This window comes from Canis aureus, chromosome 3, assembly GCF_053574225.1.
Source record: "Canis aureus isolate CA01 chromosome 3, VMU_Caureus_v.1.0, whole genome shotgun sequence".
Taxonomy (NCBI): domain Eukaryota; kingdom Metazoa; phylum Chordata; class Mammalia; order Carnivora; family Canidae; genus Canis; species Canis aureus.
The window spans coordinates 42,998,884-43,019,200 of record NC_135613.1 but is presented as its reverse complement, the minus strand read 5'-3'; the positions used below and the strand labels follow the sequence as shown (position 1 = coordinate 43,019,200).

The following is a 20,317-nucleotide window of genomic DNA, read 5'->3' as shown; positions in this document are numbered from 1 at the left end:
TTCTAGCTGGACCCAAGTATCTTCGGGAGAAGAGCATGTTCCATACGGTGGCATTTGTCATTATGTAGGTGGCAGATGGATAAGGAGCCTCATTAAAATTAAGAGCAGGATTTGGGGTAATAGGACATTACCAGGTTCTTTTTCTCTTTGGAAGCACAGTTCTCCTTGAGATCCAAAGATCTGTTGGGAACTTGCTCTCTGATTCTCAAGTACGAACCAGCATAGTCTAATTCAGAGCATGCATGGGAACCCCCTGGAAGGCTTGTTAAAACACAGATTGCTGGGACCCAATCCCAGAGTTTTTGATTCTGTAGGTCTGAGATCCTGCATTTCTGACAAGTCCAGATTATGAGGATGTTCCTGAACTGCAGGCTTCACTGTCAGAACCACAGAAATAAATGAATATGGCTTTCTGGATCAGACAATTACTAGGGGTCCAGATCTCTGCTCCTGGCATGATGAATGATTACAATGTGTCTGAAGAATCTGGCTGAGAAATTTTGACTTCTAGGAGCCAGAGAAAATAACACTTTGCTTCAAAAGATGCTTTGGAAATGCCAGTTAAAATAAACACAAGAACCATTGGCTGGTGTCTACTGTGTTTATATTCTGCTACTCTTAGTGAAATTCAAGGTTTTGAAATTAAATTACTCTATATGCTGGGCAAGGTCATCAGTTTATTCTACTTTTGTATGCAGCCAATGGTGTGGGATCTTTTTAAATAGCCAGTTGTATGCATCAGTTGACTAATACTTTGGTATGATACTACATACCAAGGAGCATTCAAGCAGAATAGTGTATGAGGACCCATGCAAGAAGCATTAAGAGTGAAAACACAGCTCCTACCCTAGATATCGGTACTCTGAGTTTAATAATGGTGACCATGGGGGCAGCCCCAGTGGCTCAGTGGTTTAGCACCGCCTTCAGCCCAGGGCCTGATGCTGAAGACCTGGGATCGAGTCCTGCATCGGGCTCCCTGCGTGGAGCCTGCTTCTCCCTTTGCCTGTGTCTGTCTCTGTCTCTCTCTCTCTGTGTCTGTCATGAATAAATAAAATCTTAAAAAAAAAAATAATGACCATGTATTGAATCCTTGCCCTGTGCTAGACACTGAGACCATAAAAATGCCTAAAATTTGTTTTTGGAGTGCTGATATGTTAAGCTGTAAGTAACCCCATGAAATTGGTTGCTGTGACTACTATCCCCATCTTACAGATGGAATCCTTGAGAAACAGAGTGGTTAAGTGATCCCACAGCTGGTAAGTCGTTATGTCAGACTGTGAAGGCTGTTTTCTTGGTGACTAGTCCACAAGCCCTTTGTTTGCTCTCTAAGTGCTCACTGCGTCAACTCATTTAACTTTTATCCCAATCCTCAGAGAGTCATACTACCGTGTCCCCATTTTATGGATCAGGAAATTAAGACATTCAAAGGTTAAGTGGCTTGCCGAAAGAAGCCTACCGATTAAGAGGTGAGGCCAAGATGCAAATCCAATATGATTGACTCCAAAGCTGGAGCATTTTTCTGGGAATAATTGGCACCTTTCATTTCGACTCTCAAAGGGATCCATAATTTTAGAAGCATAAAGCCCACTGGTATAAAAGTGGAATGTCAGGATGCCTGGGTGACTCAGCGGTTGAGAATCTGCCTTTGGGTTAGGGCATGATCCTGGGTCCGGGGATCAAGTACCACATTGGGCTCCCTGTGAGAAGCCTGCTTCTCTGTGTCTGTCATGAATAAATAAAATCTTAAAAAAAAAAAAAAAAGGTGGAATATCAAGGTATAATTGCTCTCTGGTCTCTGATCTAGACCTTACTCTGTGATTTTCTATTGTACTCATTAGTTGACTGGGACAAATGAACAGAACCTTTCCACATCAGCCTTTGCCTCCGTGGGGCACAAGAGTCCTGGAGAGTATATAGAGATAGCTGAGTATCTGGAATTAGCTATTGATAGGAATCTGCTTGACTCCAAAGCCTATTTTCCTTTCTTGTGCATTTTACTGGTTCTGAGGTAAACAGTGTTCAAATTGTGAACCAATTGGCTCTACTTCTAAACGGAAATGATTATGTTTTAAAAACTTAAAGCCAGAGCCATCTCATTTTGGGAGGTTGTGGACATTTTCAAAGACTATAGCTGAACTATAAGTGCCTTCCAGCTTATGCCATCAAATTTAGGAGGGAGTTTCAACCAACAGTCTGCCACACTTGTCCAGAGTTCAGCTGCACTTCTCTGGAAGTGATTTATTTTCAGAAGTGGTTCTTTTCTCTGTAACGTAAATTTCTGATGGTTAGTTTGAATGTTTGGTGGTCATCAGGGTTGATTCTGTGGTGGTTACTTGACAATGTCAATGGAAGAGGTTCTGTCCTGCCTGGAAACAGGCAGAACAGAAGCCAATATTTTTAATGTCCACTTGAGCCACCAAGTACTCATAACTTGAGCTCATGTGTTTGGTCAGTCTGAAAATTAAAGCAGTAGAGTGCCATGGGGAAGCAATGTGGAAGCACTTGGGCTCTGGACCTGGGCAGGCCCAAGTTCAAGTTTTCTTACTCCCAAATCAGGCTCAAATTAGCAGCTACTTCATAAGGTGGTAAGAGAGATCCCATTAAGATAATGCATGTGATATACTTTAGCTTACTTGTAATATCACTTATAATCCACCCATTTCTTTTTTTTTTTTTTTAAGATTTTATTTATTTATTCATGAGAGACACACACAGAGAGAGGCAGAGACGCAGGCAGAGGGAGAAGCAGGCTCCATGCAGGGAGCCCGACGTGGAACTCGATCCCGGGACTCCAGGATCATGCCCTGGGCTGAAGGTGGCGCTAAACCGCTGAGCCACCAGGCTACTCTAATCTATCCACTTCTAATGCCATTTTCCCTGGAAGTTAAGTTTCTACAGACATACATTGGAGCTGAGGCTCTGTGCTAGACAGCTTCCCAGCCCGAACTCTGGAGCTAGACCCACTCCACCCTCAAGGATTTTACTTAGGGTGTCAACAGGGTGTGGGGCAGAGGGATTTACGTCAACTGAATGGATTACCAGAGCCGTCCAAAGAGCTACCTTCAGTATCTACTGAGCTTCCGTTGCTTCTGTCCTCACCCTAGTTAATGTGGCCTGCTGGATCCTATGGCTTCCTCACAACCTACATTATCCTGTGCACAGCTTTTGGTAGTTGAAATATTTGGTATTTAAAATATTTGTGGTTGCTCATATCATCATTGTAACAAGAATAATAGTAACTTCAAGCTATTGAGTACCAGTGAAGTATCAGACATGCTATCTCAAAGTGATGAAAAGATTGGATGTGAGGGTGATCCATCCCTTCACTGATTGCTAGGGTTGATTTGGCTGATCTGGCTGCTGGTGGGGGTGTCCCCTTGTCCCCCCAAGGCTCCATGCATATCTGTTCTGAAGCTGTGCACTTGGTCAAAGAGGATGACCTTCCCAGATAGAGGAGGACCATTCTTTGGTCAAGGGTATAGAAGTAGCTGTGCTCCCCTGCTAGAACTTCTAAATAAGAAAAAAAAAAAAAAAAAAAAAAAAAAAAAAAAGGGATGCCTGGGTGGCTCGGTGATTGAGCACCTGCCTTCAGCTCAGGGCATGATCCCGGAGACCAGGGATCGAGTCCCACGTCAGGCTCCCTGCATGGAGCTTGCTTCTCCCTCTGCCGGTGTCTCTGCCTCTCTCTCTCTGTCTCTCATGAATAAATAAATAAAATCTTAAAAAAAAATCTCCAAGCACTATTCATATACTTGTTTTACAGGGGAGAAAACAAAGGTTCAGAGAATTTGCTTAAGGCCTTAAGGCAGGTAATCAACAGAGCTGAGATTTGTAATCATCTCTCTTTACTTTCAGTTCTCGCCCTTTGGAGTCTATCGAAGTACCTCCGAGAAATAGACTATGAAAAAATGTGGCTAGAAAGGTAAGTTAGGCCCAGAGAGTATGGATCCTTTGGTGCTGGGAGAAAGAATTTCATAACTTGAGACTGGCCCTTCCAGATTGGGGAATGTATATCAAATGGGAGCAAAAGTAATGCCAGACGATAAAATTAGCGAGAGAGAGAAAGAGAGAAGAAGAAGAAGAAAAGAAGAAGAAGAAGAAGAAGAAGAAGAAGAAGAAGAAGAAGGAGGAGGAGGAGGAGGAGGAGGAGGAGGAGGAGGAGGAGGAGGAGGAGGAGGAGGAGAAGAAGAAGAAGAAGAAGAAGAAGAAGAAGAAGAAGAAGAAGAAGAAGGAGGGGAGGAGGGAGAGAGGAAAAGAGGAGCAGAAGGAACTAGTGAAGGGCGCCTGAGTGGCTCAGTGGTTGAGCATCTGCCTTCGGCTCAGGTGGTGATCCTGGAGTCCTGGGATCCAGTCCCACATCAGGCTCCCCACATGGAGCCTGCTTCTCCCTCTGCCTGTGTCTCTGCCTCTCTCTCTCTCTCTCTGTGTCTCTCATGAATAAATAAATAAAATCTCTTTAAAAAATGAAGAAACTAGTGAAAGAAACAGAGGAGATAGGAGGAAAGCCAAGAGGAAAAAGTATTTCAAGATGGTGGTTCAGAATATCCAAGCCTCCAGGGAAATTAAAGAGGATAAAGACTTGGAAAAGGCCATTGGATAGAATTACATCACTGGTGATTCCCTAGAGGGCCCTGTCAATAGAATGATGAGCTCAGAAGTCTGGGGAGACAAAGGCTTTAAGGACTGAGTGGAACAGCTATTGAGGACATTTAGCACCAAGTGTGGTGATGCGGGGGAAGGCCAGGGCTTCAAAGGGGGGTAGCCAGCCCACAGCAGGGCTTTGTGGATGAAAGTATGTTGTGGCACAAGGGACAGACCCAGAGAATATAACCAAGTGTCAGTACAATTAGCAACTACTTTGGCTGGAAAGGGAAAGGAGAGAAGAATTGCCTGGAAGTGAAGAAACAGAGAAGCTGGCAAGAGATGAGGGTAAATTGAGAAATAAAATAGAGTTACCAGCTTCAGAAAGTGAGGCAAATCCTGCTTTCCCCCCAATGTTCTTTCTACCAGCCAGGAGTTGCAGGAGTCTGACCCATGGGCCTGTTCAGGCTTTGGCTGTGGCCCTTCCCGAACCCCACCCACTGTTCTTTGTTCTCCATTCTCAAACACCTTCTCCTCTTAGCTTCTCTGTGTCCCCGAGTCTCACGGAGCAGAGTCCCATAGGGAAAGATAGAAGCCCACACCCCCACCGCTGTGCTTGGCTGGGAGGCTGTCCCACCTCGCTCCCTCCCCAGGGAGACTGCTCCTCAGCCTTTGCTCCTTACAGACACTGCCCTGCTTTTCAGACACAGGACAACCGGGGAATGGTTTGGCTTGAAATCTTCTGCTGAACCAAATAAAAGGAAAACAAATGCACAGTACATTATACACGGGGCAGGGGGGCTGGAGCCAGAGAAGCATCTCTGGTCCACTGACTTCCTTTTTCCATAGATTAGTGGGAAACTCAAACCTCATTGAAGTCTAACTCCCAACTGCTTCATCCACCTCTCTGGGGACTCAAGCCAGGTCTGTCAACCAGTCTGTCTGTGATTGCTATTGCATCCTCTGAAGGGTATGGGTTTCTAATCTCCCTGAAGAGCCTCTTCTTCATCTGAACACTTGGTGGGGGTGGGGGGTGACTTTAGCAGCTCAGAAAGTGGAGAGAGATAGAAACAGTCTAAAGCCTGAAGGGCATATTCATTTGGATCCATAAAAATCCTGGAGTCTCTGATTTTTGAATTGACCAAGATAAAGTAAGAATAAGGCTCGGGCACACCAGCTTCCATGCTTCATATTCTTCTACATCCCAGCTTTCAAATATTCTTTTGATTCTATGCGGGTAGGGTGTTTGTTCTCAGGACTTTTTTTTCCTCTTTTGTTCTTATGTGTGTTCCTTCCTTCTCAATTTTATAGGTACATGTAATACTTATGTGTCAGTGACCTTTCAAAGCACTTTTAGAGATTGACTGTTTACAATTAGGAATTTTCTTTAAGGTCTTCGAAGTCCTTTGTGCTTTTTCCAGGAAGGGCACTCAGTAAGAACCAAAACAAACAACAGAATAACTCAAATTTGATTGGAGCCAAATCTCTGAAGAAAGTAAGAGAAAAAGAGCGAGCATGTATTTTTGTTGTTTCTTTCCCCCTCCTCAACCCTGTCAAATACACTTGAGCCATTCCTCCTTTCAGGGTGGCTCAGAATGACTTGAGAGCTGTGTAAGGCTAAATGTTCTTGTGTTGGAGAACTCTTGGCACTGGGAGACTTTGTAAGGGACACTGGAAATGATGAGAACAATCTTTACTTCACCAAGTCTTTGGGAAAATTTGTCCCAGTCTATTTTACATTTGTCTCTACGACCATGGAGGATAGAGGACTATTATTGCTCTGGCCAAATCTCACATGCCTTTGGCAGGACCGGAGCTGTATCATTTAGACGTGTAAGTGTTACACAAGCCTCTTAAGGATTTAGCCAGGGTGATGCCTGTGGTTAGTTTTCAGCCCAAACTGACCAAATGGAATCATATTCAGTTGTTTGCCTGACCCCCTCCCACTCTTCTTCCCCAGCATGATTTGTTCTGTGGAAAAATTATGGGGTCAGGCAAGTACAAGGATTTTATTTAGTTGTGAAAAATCCTATGTTCATGTTTCATCTCTTCCAATCTCTAGCTCTTTAATTTGGGGCAAATTACTTAATTTGTATGAGTCTCAGTTACCTTGGTTGTATGGTAGTGATTAACACCTATATTATAGAATAGCTGTGAGGATTAAATGAGATGATGAATATAAAAGCTCCTGGTATAGTTCTTGACAATTTGTATCCATCGACATAGCTTTCTCTATTTACGCCACAAAACTCTCTGAGATCTTAATTTGGAAGACTGCATAAATCCAAACCATCATGCCCACTGGACATTGTGCTTCACAAAACTAACCTCTGCTAATAATGGAATTGAGTTGCAGATTGAGGCTGACTTACAAAATTGACAATTTTCCCAAAAAGAAAGAACTCTTCCCATGGTTCCTGCCACAGCAACAAGGAGTCCACCTCTCTAGGATGCTAGTAGCTGCGCGGTGACTGCTGTAACCAAGCTGATCTGGGTCTCTCTCTGTCCAGAGTTCTGGTGTTTCTAAGGTTTCTCAACAGTTAATAACAGAAAAGATGGGGAAAGAGTCTCATGGAAAAAGACTATTGCACTGGAACTTTGAAAAATGGGAAATGTAAAAAAGGTCAACTGGGTATTACTTCAAGAATGTGCAATATTAATGCCTCTGTTTTCTTCTACTACCTTGTAAGGATTGAATGTAATACTATATAACATGCCATAATGTACGTAAGCTGGCTAGCTGGCAGCTAAAATGTCAAAACCAATTAAACCTCCACCTTTACCTGTCTCCCAAGCCACTTAGTGAACACAGTGGTCTTCAGGGTCTGTGGGGGTTTTTTAATGGTAAAAATTCACACTTAAGAAAACAGTGGTTTCACTTGGGATAGAATACTTACAAGTGAATTTTCAACATTTAAGAAATCCAATAACCAAAAAAAAAAAGAAAGAAATCCAAAAACTTACTAACAGATATGACTACAACAGAAAAATATTTTAAGACTTTAAAAAAAAAATCCAACTGCAAAGCAGACTAAAATCAAATGAGGGCTAGGAGTCAGTCCCAACATGCAACTCTACTTATTAGTTAAAATAATTAGTTAATTTGAGTGTGAAGACAGTTTTCCCTAAAATTTTATTAAAGAGAGACATCTTCTCTTTATTGAAGGTCAAACGAATAATATGGTCATTCACCCACAGAGAAGATAAATATTTGCAGAATGAGTGAATGAATGTCCTATGGAGTTGGAATAAGAAGAGACAGGCTTTTTGGATGTCTTCTAAATTATTTAAATGAACTCTCTTTGCCAAGAGGCCTGGGATTGAGGTTCTGGCTTTCTGGAGAGAAAGCCTCTATTGTATTTCAGCTTCAAGAAGCGGAGTGTGTGTTCTGTTTAAGGTAAGGGCCGGTGACCCTGGGTTCCTTGCCAAGACCCAGAGCAACCCATATGTTGAAAGATGAGGAGGGAAAACTAAAAGGAAGTGGCTTGATTTAGTAGAGAGATGAGAAGGCTAAGGTAGGCTATCATAAACCAGCATTCGAAGATCACAGGAAGGACAATACTTTTCTTTATGCTTAAACCAAAGAGAAATGGATTGAGGTTGGACATTTAACCTAACTTAGTTCCTAGGTTAGGATTTAGGTTATGTTGTTGTGGCAAAAAACACATCACATAAAACTTACCATTCTTAAGGGTATAATCTATGCGTGCTGTTGTGCAATAAAAAGGATTTTTTGACAGTGAAGTTGGTAAACCGTGTTTTTTTTTTCCTCTGTTCATCTCTTTCAGTGTGATTAGAAGAACGTGGTATTTCCTTCTTTTGAAATTTTGAAAAATAGCTCACACTCTGAGTCCTTAGGAGAGATGATGTCTTAAGGATTCTTTCTAGCCCAGACTCGATGGTGAGGCAGTGATGTGGCTGGTCCAACAACACTGGTATGGACACACTGATGAAAGAATGTTCCAGCTGCCTTGGATAAAGTTAGAGATACACAGTCAAGGCAGACGTGAATGCTAGAGCTTGTAAACTCTGATTCTAGATCATTTGATTTCTAAGTTGGGGAGGATGATACGTTCTGCTTTAACCTGAAGCCTACAGAATCTCTGCAGCTCTGTACTGCTAATTTTACCTTGGGTTTATATGCATTCAGCATTGACATCTCCACATTTTGACCTCTGACATGTTTCGGCTGCCTCTGGACAGGTGGTGATGAAGACTTCTGGTTATTGCGGCATACACAAATGAAGAAGAAGAGCAAAGCAATGGCCAGAGGAATAGCAACACTTGGCACGAGTATGTACAAGATTTCCATTTTATTCTTCTCCTTGGAATCCTTTGAATCTGGGTATAGAAATAAAAGAGAGCAAAAGTCATACTAGTTCAAATAACATGTATAATATTACACTGCATAGTTTAAAATGACCTCCTATTCTCCTATACACACAAATTCACTGGAGAAAAAAAGGAAGCATTGCTTATTACAATTTGTTTCTATCAAACCTTCAACATAATTTATTGAAGTTTAAAAGTTTAAAGTTCAAATGTTTAAAAATTGCAGAGGGACACTATGAAGCTTTTGCATGTATGTGGGTCCCCGTCTGATGCTGCCTCTCTTTAGCAGCAGACCTGCATTTCTCTGACACCTTAAACGTTAAAAAAGTCATGTGAATGGACCATAGATACCCAAGAGCATTCACGTGGACCACAGGGCTCTTCTTTCATTGGCTGCTAGCCTGGATCGACCACCACAGCATGGTGTTCCAGAACTCATGCCCTTGTCTTGCTGGTTTGGACTTACAGGGCCAGTCCCACATCTTCCAGAATCAATGTCACTCAAGAATTCTGGTCCCAGGGTCCACAAAGCCACTGGCCTGACAATATGGGGACCTGACCCAGTCTCTGATGAGTTGTGTGACCTTGAACAAATCATTCACCTCTCGGGGCCTCACTTCTTCTTGTCTGCAAAAGTGAAGTATCTATTTTGGATAGTGTCTACAATTCCCTCCAGCACAGCATCACTGAATAACTTGACACTTTTTGAAACCCCAGAATTCTTCTTAATTGATTTCATATGAACACAGTAACAATGAGTGCTAACACTCTGAAGTATATTTTTGAAATCTTATATATCTACTGTACCATTGCTTGGAAAAGAATATAATATGAATAGGAGGACATGAGGCATACTTTCTAAAAACTGATTTGAGTCTGACCTTTAAATACTTTGGGCATGTGATAATAAATTATTTGACTGACAAAACAAACACAAGAATTATCGGCAGTAATCAGAAAGGTTACATAATACGTGCCCTGATCACCTATAACCTCATCAACCATCTTGCCTTAAGAAAATCCAAAGTGTGAAAATTCAGATCCACCCAAAATTTGGAGATGATTATTTACTTAACTTAGAATTAACCACGCATCCATTCACTCATCCTCCCACTTGTTCAGTAAACAAAAACTACTATTGCCAAGCACCATTCTTGGTGCTGGGAATATAAAATTAAATAGGTATGTCCTTTGCCCTTAAGGAGTTCATGGTTGGGGAAAGAAAACAGAGAAAAGATAATTACAATATGTTATTGGAAGTGCTACAAGGGAAGTATGACTAGAGTGGTTAAGAGACCCAGAAAGTAAAAAAAAAAAAAAAAAAAAAAAAAGAGACCCAGAAAGTCCCTTTAAATAGTAAGCTTCCTTATTACAGATAAACAATATACTAAACATAGTTGGTGCTTGGACACACCTGCTTGGGGGAACCTATTGTTCAGTGAGATATAGCAGTAACTAAATCACACTGCCTTCTCCCTACAGATACAGACTCAACACATGAAGTTAAGAAGGGACACAAAACCTAGGTGTTGGAATTGCTGTAGGTTAACTCTCAGAGAGGTTTGAAGAGGAGTAAAATCTGCTTATTGGGTATAATAAAAATAACAGTTTTAATATTTATGGAGTGTTTTCTAGAACAAAATCATGTAGCTATTATTATTATTATGGGCCAGGTACTGTTGGAAGTACTTTTCCTTAACTCATTGATTTTATCCTCACAACGAACCCCATGAGGCAGGGGCCACCTTTATGCCCATTTTTACAGGTGAGAAAGCTAGGGGGACAGAGTGGTTAAGTACCTTGCCCAAGGATATGCAGCTAGTAATTTAAAAGCTGGGACTCCTCCCCTCTCGGTCTTGTTTCCTATCTCCTGCCCTAGATACTCCACTGCATGGCCAGTAATTTGAGAATGGCTGTTGTTTGGCACCCATTTTATCATGCTAGGACTTCTCTTGTTGCACAAAGGTAGGAAGGATGAAAGGTGGGAAATGACACAGAAGCTTTGCCAGATGTGCTGTTTTTGCACTCCCCACTTTATCCAGTGGCAGGTTAACACATAACCAGGCATCTTTGGAGGCCATTCTAGTCATTCTCATCTTGGGAACTGTTCTCAGGTCCTTTTGTAAGGATTGTGTCTGTATGTCTTGGGTGGATGGACAGAGAGAAAGAAATCACATGGAAAAATGTTTCCCACAGGGCCTAGCAGATAGAGCTTTTATAATAGGAATATAATAGATCCAGAGTGGATCATCTATCTATCTATATCTAAGATCTGTCTGCCTGCCTATCTGTGTAGACACTTTAGAGATGATGTAGCAGAATAAAGAACTGTGTGACTTAGAGTCAGAAACCTCTGAAGACTGCCTTTGTCCTCATCTGTGCAACCTTCAGTAGGCACTTAGCCTCTCTGAGCAAACCCACCTATAGATAAGAAGAGTAATACCTATTTCATAGGGTTGTTGTAAACAGTAAATGAAGTAACATAGGAAGTATCTACTCCAGTACCTATTACAACCCAATCACTCACTGTTTAACTCTTACCCTTAGAGTGGAAAAGGATTCAGAAATAAAAACTTTGGGCAAGGAATTCTAAATAACCTGAAGCAGGAAACAACCTCTTTTACCTCATCCCCTCATTTATTTACTTAAAGGGAATAATTGCTCTACCAATCTTATTTGCTCACATGAGAGATAATGCTCATGACAAAACATCAGAAAATCGAAAATTGCCATATACGTGTTGGATGCTATAATTATGAACATATAAAAACACTTTCAAATTTCTCAGTACCCTAGTGTGTGCTGGGGGGGGGGGGGGTGGATCCCTCTTGTTATTCTTGGATTTTCAGTGAAATCATTATGAGAGTAATGATTACAAAGGAATGAGATTAATTTAGTACTCATGTAACGCTAGTCATTTTTCTGGCCCAGGTTTCTAGCAATGAGGGAAAGTAGGGCTCTCACCTGTCTGGCAAACAAAGGAATCTATTCTGTTCTCATTCTGTATCAGATTATTCACAGAACGCCTGTGATTGTAAATGGGAGGTCTGGGACAAATCCCCCAGTGGGTCTGCAAGGAGCACAAACTTCAAGAAGCTGAATCCTTTAAACATAGGCAAACTTGGCTCCCTCTGATTACACCGAGGATATGCAAACGAGCCCACAGTGTCTTCTTGCCAAGTGAAATAATCAAGCAGAACAATACATGGCCATGTTGGAAATGACAGAAAACAAATTTCAACCGATTGTCAACCTGTGATAGCACATTTACTCCCCCCCACACACCTCTCTCCACATCAGGCCGGAAGAGAGTCAGTCTGGCTCAAAAAACTTTATATGAAAACATTCCACAGAACAACTAACCTTACTCATGGAAAATTAGAAAATTAACATTGGTCAACTTCTTTTAACAGCCTAGCATTTTTTTTTTTTTTTCAGTTCTGAAGTCTTTATTAGGGCGATCCAACACAACAGAGGAAGCCGCAGCCTGAACAAAGTAAAACACATGTGAGCCTGAAGTCTGGTTTACAAGCCTAAACAGAGCTGGGTGGGACGCGTGCTAAAAAATCCCCTGTGCTCTGGGTGCAGTGTGCGAAGTGCAAGGGTTTGAATGCCACACAGGGGCAGGAGAGGACAGGAGTGGCCTTTGCTGTGGGGGTCGCATAGCTTTTCACAAAAATAGTGACTTACAGTCTGACATAAAGGGTCGGCGGGGGCGGCAGAGGTCAGCGGCAGAGCCCAGCCCCCACCGTGGGCTCAGCTCTCAGGAACAGCCTAGCATTTTTTTTTTAATTTATTTATTTATGATAGAGAGAGAGAGAGAGAGAGAGAGAGGCAGAGACACAGGCAGAGGGACAAGCAGGCTCCATGCACCGGGAGCCCGACGTGGGATTCGATCCCGGATCTCCAGGATCGCGCCCTGGGCCAAAGGCAGGCGCCAAACCGCTGCGCCACCCAGGGATCCCCAGCCTAGCATTTTTATTCATCACTTTAACCGGGTACTTGGTGTCATCTCCATTTTATTTTTATTTTTATTTTTTAAAGATTTTATTTATTTACTCATGAGAGATACACACACACACACACACACAGAGAGAGAGAGAGAGAGAGAGAGAGAGGCAGAGATACAGGCAGACGGAGAAGCAGGCTCCATGCAGGGACCCTGACGTGGGACTCAATCCCAGGACTCCAGGATCAGGCCCTGGGCTGAAGGCGGCGCTAAATTGCTGGGCCACTGGGGCTGCCTTCATCTCAATTTTACACGTAGACTAAAGCTAAGAAAGAACAAATAATTTGACAAAGCCGGAAAGTGATAGAGTCTGGGTTGGAATGCAAGCCTGTCTGCCTTCAATGCTTCTATGCTTTTAAAATTATATTGCTAATAAAAATTAAAATATATGGAATTGTCCTTCATTATTCTCCTTAAGATTCCAAGGCTCCCTTTAATGAGGGCCAATATTTAGTAGAGATCACGCTATTAAACAGAATCATTTTAGAACAATGGACACATTCTTACTATTCACTTTAAAGGATACTGGACACCCTCAGTGCATTACAAAGAAAATTGGCTGGAGGGCAGCCCCCGTGGCTCAGCGGTTCAGCGCCGCCTTCAGCCCAGGTTCTAATCCTGGAGACCCAGGATCGAGTCTCACATTGGGCTCCCTGTCTGCTTCTCCCTCTGCCTGTGTCTCTGCTTCTCTCTCTCTCTCTCTCAATGTCTCTTTCTCTGTGTCTCTCATGAATAAATAAATAAAATCTTTTTTAAAAAAACTTGGCTGGAAATTAGAATGGTGAAGATTTTTAATACTTCAAAATAACCATTTAAAAGTTAAATGCACGTATTAGTTACATCAAATTAAATACTTGGGATTTTTGAAACCAACTATTTAGTCTGGATCACATGATTAATTTCCTTTTAAAAATCAACAATTTGGTATCACAGTTCACATCTAACATTCCTATTTTATTTTTACAAAGATATTCAATACTTTGATTAGTAATTAAATATAATGGAGAAAATACTCCTTTCTTATCCTGGGGCTTAAAACAAGGTAAACATGATTTCCTATTCAAGAGGTACTTTCATAAAGTGAAACATCATCTGGGATATTTGAGTTAAAACAAAAAAAGTCCTTAGATCTTAAAAATGGCAAAGGTGGGGGAAGAAATCTTACAGAACCTTAGAATCCTCCCCAAATAAACAAGTTAAATTATAATCTTTTCTGAAAAGAAATAAAAACTGTAGAAAACAAATAGGAATTGCTACCATCTATTATTTGAAAACTATAAAATAACAGTCTGTGGCAGATAGGAACTTGCACCAGCAATGTTTAAGCATATGCCTGGAAGCCAAAGGAGAAAATCTGTTAACTAGGCCTTCAGTTGGTATGCTGGGTCCACCATTCGGTCTCTCAATTTAATGATGGAAATACTAAGTAGATGATCTATTGCCTTATGTATTCTCAAATTAATTCTTTTTTTTTTTTTAAAGATTTCATTTATTTATTCATGAGAGACACAGAGAGAGAGAGGCAAAGACAGAGGAGAGGGAGAAGCAGGCTCCCTGCAGGGAGCCCGACGCGGGACTTGATCCCAGGTCTCTAGGATCAACGCCCTGGGCCAAAGGCAGGCACCCAACCCCTGAGCCACCTAGGCGTCCCTATTCTCAAATTAATTCTTAAGAAGACTCTGATTGGACATATATAGTGATTAAAATGTTTCTCTTCAGCAAATGTTTTAGACACATAAGTTAGGGACAGTAACTTATTGTGTGAGCACTTGAGAAAAATCTTAGTAACTAGAATCCAAACGAGGTCACTATAAGTTTCTATTAATTCTTAGGATCTCGGTTTTCTCTTCTACAAAAGGAGAGAGTTGGGCTAATCTTTGTTCTTTTACTGAAAAAAAATTTAGTTATGGAAAAAAATTAACAAAACTTACCATCTTAACATTTTTAAGTGTACAGTTCAGTAGTGCTAAGCATATGCACACTGTTGTACAACAGATCTCCAAAGCTTTTTCATCTTGCAGAACTAAAACTCTGTACTTATTGAATGATAACTCCCCATTTCCCTTTCCCTCTAGCCCCTGACAACACCTGGTCTACACTCTGTTTCTACGAATTTGACTATTTTAGAGACCTCATATAAGCAGAATCATACAATATTTGTCTTTTTATGACTGGTTTATTTCACTCAGTAAAATGTCCTCAAGGTTTATCCATGTTGTTGCATGTGTCAGACTTCCTTCTTTTTTAAGGCTGAATAATATTCCATTGTATGTATATATCACATTTTCTTTCTGGATTCATCCATTGATGGGCTTGCTTCCACCTCTCAGCTATTGTGAATAATGCTGCAATGTACATGGGTGTACAAATATCTCTTTGAGATTCCGTTCTTCTTACTATTGGTCACTTATATATCTTCTTTGGAGAAATATCTAAGTCCTTCATCCACTTTTTAATTGGGCTAATCTTTACATGCCAAAATTCAAAAGGTTTTCTAAAATTAAATCTCTTTCATTTTGATAGCATTATTTTAGAGTGGTAGACCAAGCACACTTAAACTTTTAGCAAGACATTTGATCAAGTGACCAATGATATCCTTATGGACCAAAGATGGAGGGTTAGATATTAATATCATTAGATAGATTTGTAATTTACCATGTGCCTATACCCTAACAGTGTTAATCAGCAAATCAACCTCAAATTGTAGAGAACTAAGCATGAGTGAACCTGCCTGTTTGACATTATCATCAACTACATGATGATGCCATATTCATCTAACTTGAAAATGACCCAAATCTAGGAAAGAAACCTGACTAAAGAAATAAAATTTTAGAGGTTTACTCAAAATAGACTAAAATAATGACCCAAACCAACAGTTGAAATTTTACAAATAGACATAGCTTGCCATTAGGTTCTTGCTTAAAGAAGCTCATTAAGCAAATCTACTAAATAACATTTTATGTAACAAAACCAAGAAAAAAAAAAGAGGAAAATAGAAGACTGATAAGTTTTAATGAAGACTTGAAGGCTCAGCTAGACTCAGCAATAGCATGATGAAATACTCAAAAAAATTTTACATATGGTACTTTAAGCAAAAACAAAACAAAACAAAACAAAACAAAACAAAACAAAAAACCCTTTTATTGACAATACAGAGTGATGATCAAAAATATCGTGGTCTTCTATCGTCACTAGTTTAAAAACACCAAAAAAGTGTTTTCTAAGGCAGCATTTTTAAGAAAGGCTTTAAAAAAGCAAGAAACATTTAGAGGAGGAGGAAAATGGGTAAGGAAAGTTTGGAAGAGTTATATACTCTTCCGACCAAATTAAAAATCAAATGAAGGATGTGCTAAGTACCTTCAAATGTGGATGATAAATGTTACCAGAGGTTACAGACTAGATCTAGATCTAGGACATAGACTTGTTCCTTATTGATTTTTTTTTTAATTTGAATTCATGGCCAACATTTTTTAAAAATTAGGGAGCTTTCACATATAAATTTTGGTTTCAGACTTACAAATCCAGATTTTGAGCAGTGGGGGCCATCCCATAACTTCTTCAGGGTGGTGAGATGTCCCTGTCTCTGACAGTCTCTGGTGATGTTCAAACAGAGGCTGGATGATTCCTAGGATTCCCCCTAAAGTTCTTTAATTTTATAAACTGAGTTGACATATCTTATTTAGGCACCTACTGTTCTTTTGACTTTCTTGTGAAGCAACTGATTTAAAGCTAGTGATGAATATTTTCCCTGAGTGTCTTCAGATCCAGTATCAGTCCTTTTCTACTCAGCTCTATGCTGAGGCTGACTTCTATAGACAGTATCATTGGGCATCCTTGCTCTCTGGCTTCTGGTTAGGTTCAGCCAATGGGAGACGTTGGCGGGACAAAAAGAATTGCCAAAGGCAAGAAGAGTATGGCTGACATGTTTATTCCTGCTCCCTCCTTGCTGAGTTGCAGAGGATTGGCTACCTCCTCCTACCAAAGGCCACAGCCTTTGGACATCTCTTTTTAGCCTCAGCTGGGCTCCATAGGGTAAGGTAACTAATCATTCCCTTGGCTCTTCAAGCCTAGGATGGTAATGCCTCCCACTTCTGTTGGCCCTGGGTTCGTCACCTTATTGGTTTCCCCTAATTCTGCCAAAGTCTTCATAAACAGTCTCTTTATAAAACTCTCCATAGTATGTTTGCTTGTGCCTTTTGTTTCCTACCAGAACCGTGGCTGATACAACAAATGGCAGAGATCATTGTGGTGGTATATCAGAATTCTGTCACCAAAGGGTTAAAGCGACAAGGAGCCCTTCCCATTGGCATGGTGGTAGGCCAAAAGAGTTAAGAGCTTCCGAAAGCTTATTGCTAGAGCAGCTGACACACTGGATAAATGACTCAATATATTTTGAGAACAATAAAAAAAAAAATCTCTGAGAAAAAATTATTTTATGGTTAAAAATGTTTATGGAACATGACTTAGTTATAAGTTTTGGGTAACTATTGTTCTTTACTTTGTCGAAAATGTATAGAGACTGGAGAATAAAGTACATCTTGAAAATCTCTGTAGCATAAAAATAACTCTTCCGGAAGACTTCAAACCATACAAAGCAGTGCTCTATTCCTCCCTCCATTTCCCCCTCCCCACCATCCAATTCACTGTAATGTTCAATTTTGGTTTGAAGAAATGGCTGAAAGACAAATTGCCTTACAACAGGTCTTCTATGAAATATGGGAGAAGGCTGCTGACAGAGTGAGTTAAAAACTGCAGTGTTCGCAATCTGGAAAACATCTGCCTTGCCCCGAACTGTAAACCACCACGTTGTAGAAAATGGTTTGTGACAAAGCAGAACCCAGGGCGGGGGTTTATAAGGTTATGGGACAAGTCAGGGCTCTTCAGGCACAGAACTGGGCACAGTGCCCTTTGGCAGACTGTTGCAAGCCAAGGACTTAAAAGGAAATAGAAAAGTAATAGGCCAGGTATGAAAACTGCAAGTGGAGCCAAATGGCCCACAACTTTTCTTATCAGTGGGTGCTCTTCGGTGAAGCTGGCTGAGGAGTCAAAACCATCCCCCTCTTGGAAGTTCTAGCTGTTTGGTAGAGGGAGAGACTTTTAGTGAGACCTCTCGGACATGCTAGCCTGGCTGGCGGAAGGAACGTGGCCTCTGGACTTCATCTAGAGTAAGATAAAGGGCCAAGGTATGAATATGAAAGCCCTAATATAATCAAAATTCGGCTTCCCCATACAATTCAAGAGAGGAACAAATGAGGGACAAAGAAAGAACCGAAGTCACGTGGTAAAATAAAGCCAAAGTAAAATGGCCAGATCATGAAAAAGCTGCTCCCGGAGAAACCAGCATTTTCCATAGTTCTGCCCCCAGGCTGTGTAGGAAAGCAATGATAGGGCTACGGTGGAACTGTGAAGCTGGGAGGTGTGCCTAGGTGCCAGTTGGAAAGAACATAGGCAAATGTTTCTTTTTCGACGTAGTTTCCACCCAACCCACAGTATTTGTGTTGGAAGGTGGCCACAGTGACTAGAGGTAAAGGTGTAGTGAACGAAGGTTTGCAGGCAGGCTCTCAGGGAAGATGGCCAACTCTGAGGATGGGGGACCTGCTGCCGGGAAGGGAGGAGAGAGCTGGATTTAACGGGAAACCAGCAAATGCTGTGAGCCCTGCATGGAGCTGCTGGGGGAGCTAGTCCTCTTCGGGGCTGAGGCTGAGTGGAGCACCTAGGGTCCCTCTGAATAGATGACTTTGTGGCTGTGGGCTCCATTCCTGCGTGTGCGGAGCTGCAAATCAGAAAATAAATGAACAGCATCCCAAACACCTAGAGAGTTCAGAATGATCAAAGGAATGTTCATTCCTCTGAATACTCTCAAATTTGTCCTTTAGGTGGTTGTGTCACGGTGGACAGAAGACTGACCTACAGTCTCATGGACTGGGTTTGAATGTTGGCTCTAGTAAAAATGTTGCCTCTGCTTCTCCATCAGTAGAGTCGAGAGGAGACCTTTATCCTGTGGTTATTACGAGGATTCATTCATTCAACACATTTTAAGTCACAGGCCAGATGCTGGCATTACAGAACAGACAGCAGTCATTAAAATGCCAAGCGCATGACAGCGCACAGAAATGTTGGGAACTATAAAACAGTGCTGAACGTGATTCATATTTTTACCATCTGAGTCTTTTACTAGATTGTAAGCTACACGAGGGCATGCTGTGACCTCCCCATTCACAAAATCTGAAGCATAATAGAAGCTCAACACACATTGTGTTTCAGTGAATGACTAAGTAAATAACTGACCATTCTAATTGTTAGATGCCTGGGATAGATAGGAAGGAAAAGACAGGGAGGATGAGAGGTCAGATCTTGCCCAAAGTATCTTTGGTCCTTTCACTTCCTCCAAGCACTACCTGGGTGCATGCACAGAGTCTTAGCAGAGCCAATTCCCAGAATTCATAGAAGACATATTTGGTTGTGTTTAATTTTATCTTCTGTCTTAGAGTGAGTTTGCAGATAAAAACGGTCTGTGGCAGACCATTCTCAAATGCCTTTATTCTAGAAAGTACAACAAATGCTCACATTCTGCATTTAATTAGGCCTATACTTCTTTTAGCCTTACTTGGTTGAAATGAAAACAAAAGTTATCAGTAGGAAAATGAGAAACCACATGGAGATTTTGAAATCTCCTTAACTTTGACTTAACTAAAGAATGCAGGAACATTCCCATGAGACTCCATCTCATTTGGGAGGGAGAAGGAAAAAGACTCACTTCAAATCTGCCCCACTAGCTTTTAGCTCGCTGTAAGATGAAACATTATTCTCAATACCTATCTATCTATCTATCTATCTATCTATCTATCTATCTATCTCAGCAGATACACATACCAGCTATAGGTTTGAGTCTTTAGTTCATTGCTTATTAACCATTTGGTCTTGGATAAATTACCCTTTCTAAGTCTCAGTTTTCTCTTCTTGAATAGAATAAAACCCAACTCATAGGGCTATAGGACTGCTATAAATGAGATAATGCACAAAAACTCTTAGCATGGTCTTTGGCTCATTGTAGGCACTCAATAAACGGCAACTGCTGTTTAATGTTATTGTTGTTCTATAGTTTAAATTGTGTAATTCCTATCCAGTCTCAAGGTTCCTCCACCCACCCTGGCACTATCGACATTTTGGGCTGGATAATTCTTTGTGTGGGTCATTCTGTGCATTGTAGGGTGTTTAGCAGCGTCTCTGACCTCTACCTAGTAGATGCCAGTAGCATCTCACAACCCTCCTCTTCTGCCAGGAGTGAGGACCGAAGTACTTGAGACATTGCCAAATGTTCTCCGGAAGACAAAACTTCTGCCGTTTGGGAAGCACTAGTATAGAACAAAGAGCAGTGAGTGGTCCTAGAGGTAG

At 41.2% G+C, this 20,317-nt stretch overlaps 1 protein-coding gene across 3 annotated transcripts in view; it reads right to left on the bottom strand.

Moving 5' to 3' along the window:
- ROR1 (receptor tyrosine kinase like orphan receptor 1) overlaps positions 1 to 20,317 on the bottom strand; it is a 447,550-nt gene that overhangs the window by 10,190 nt on the left and 417,043 nt on the right. For all 3 annotated transcript variants that reach the window (XM_077892081.1, XM_077892083.1, XM_077892082.1), the window contains exon 8: positions 8,711 to 8,922. In XM_077892081.1, the coding sequence (XP_077748207.1) occupies positions 8,711 to 8,922 (212 nt within the window). The remainder of the gene's footprint in view (positions 1 to 8,710; positions 8,923 to 20,317) is intronic.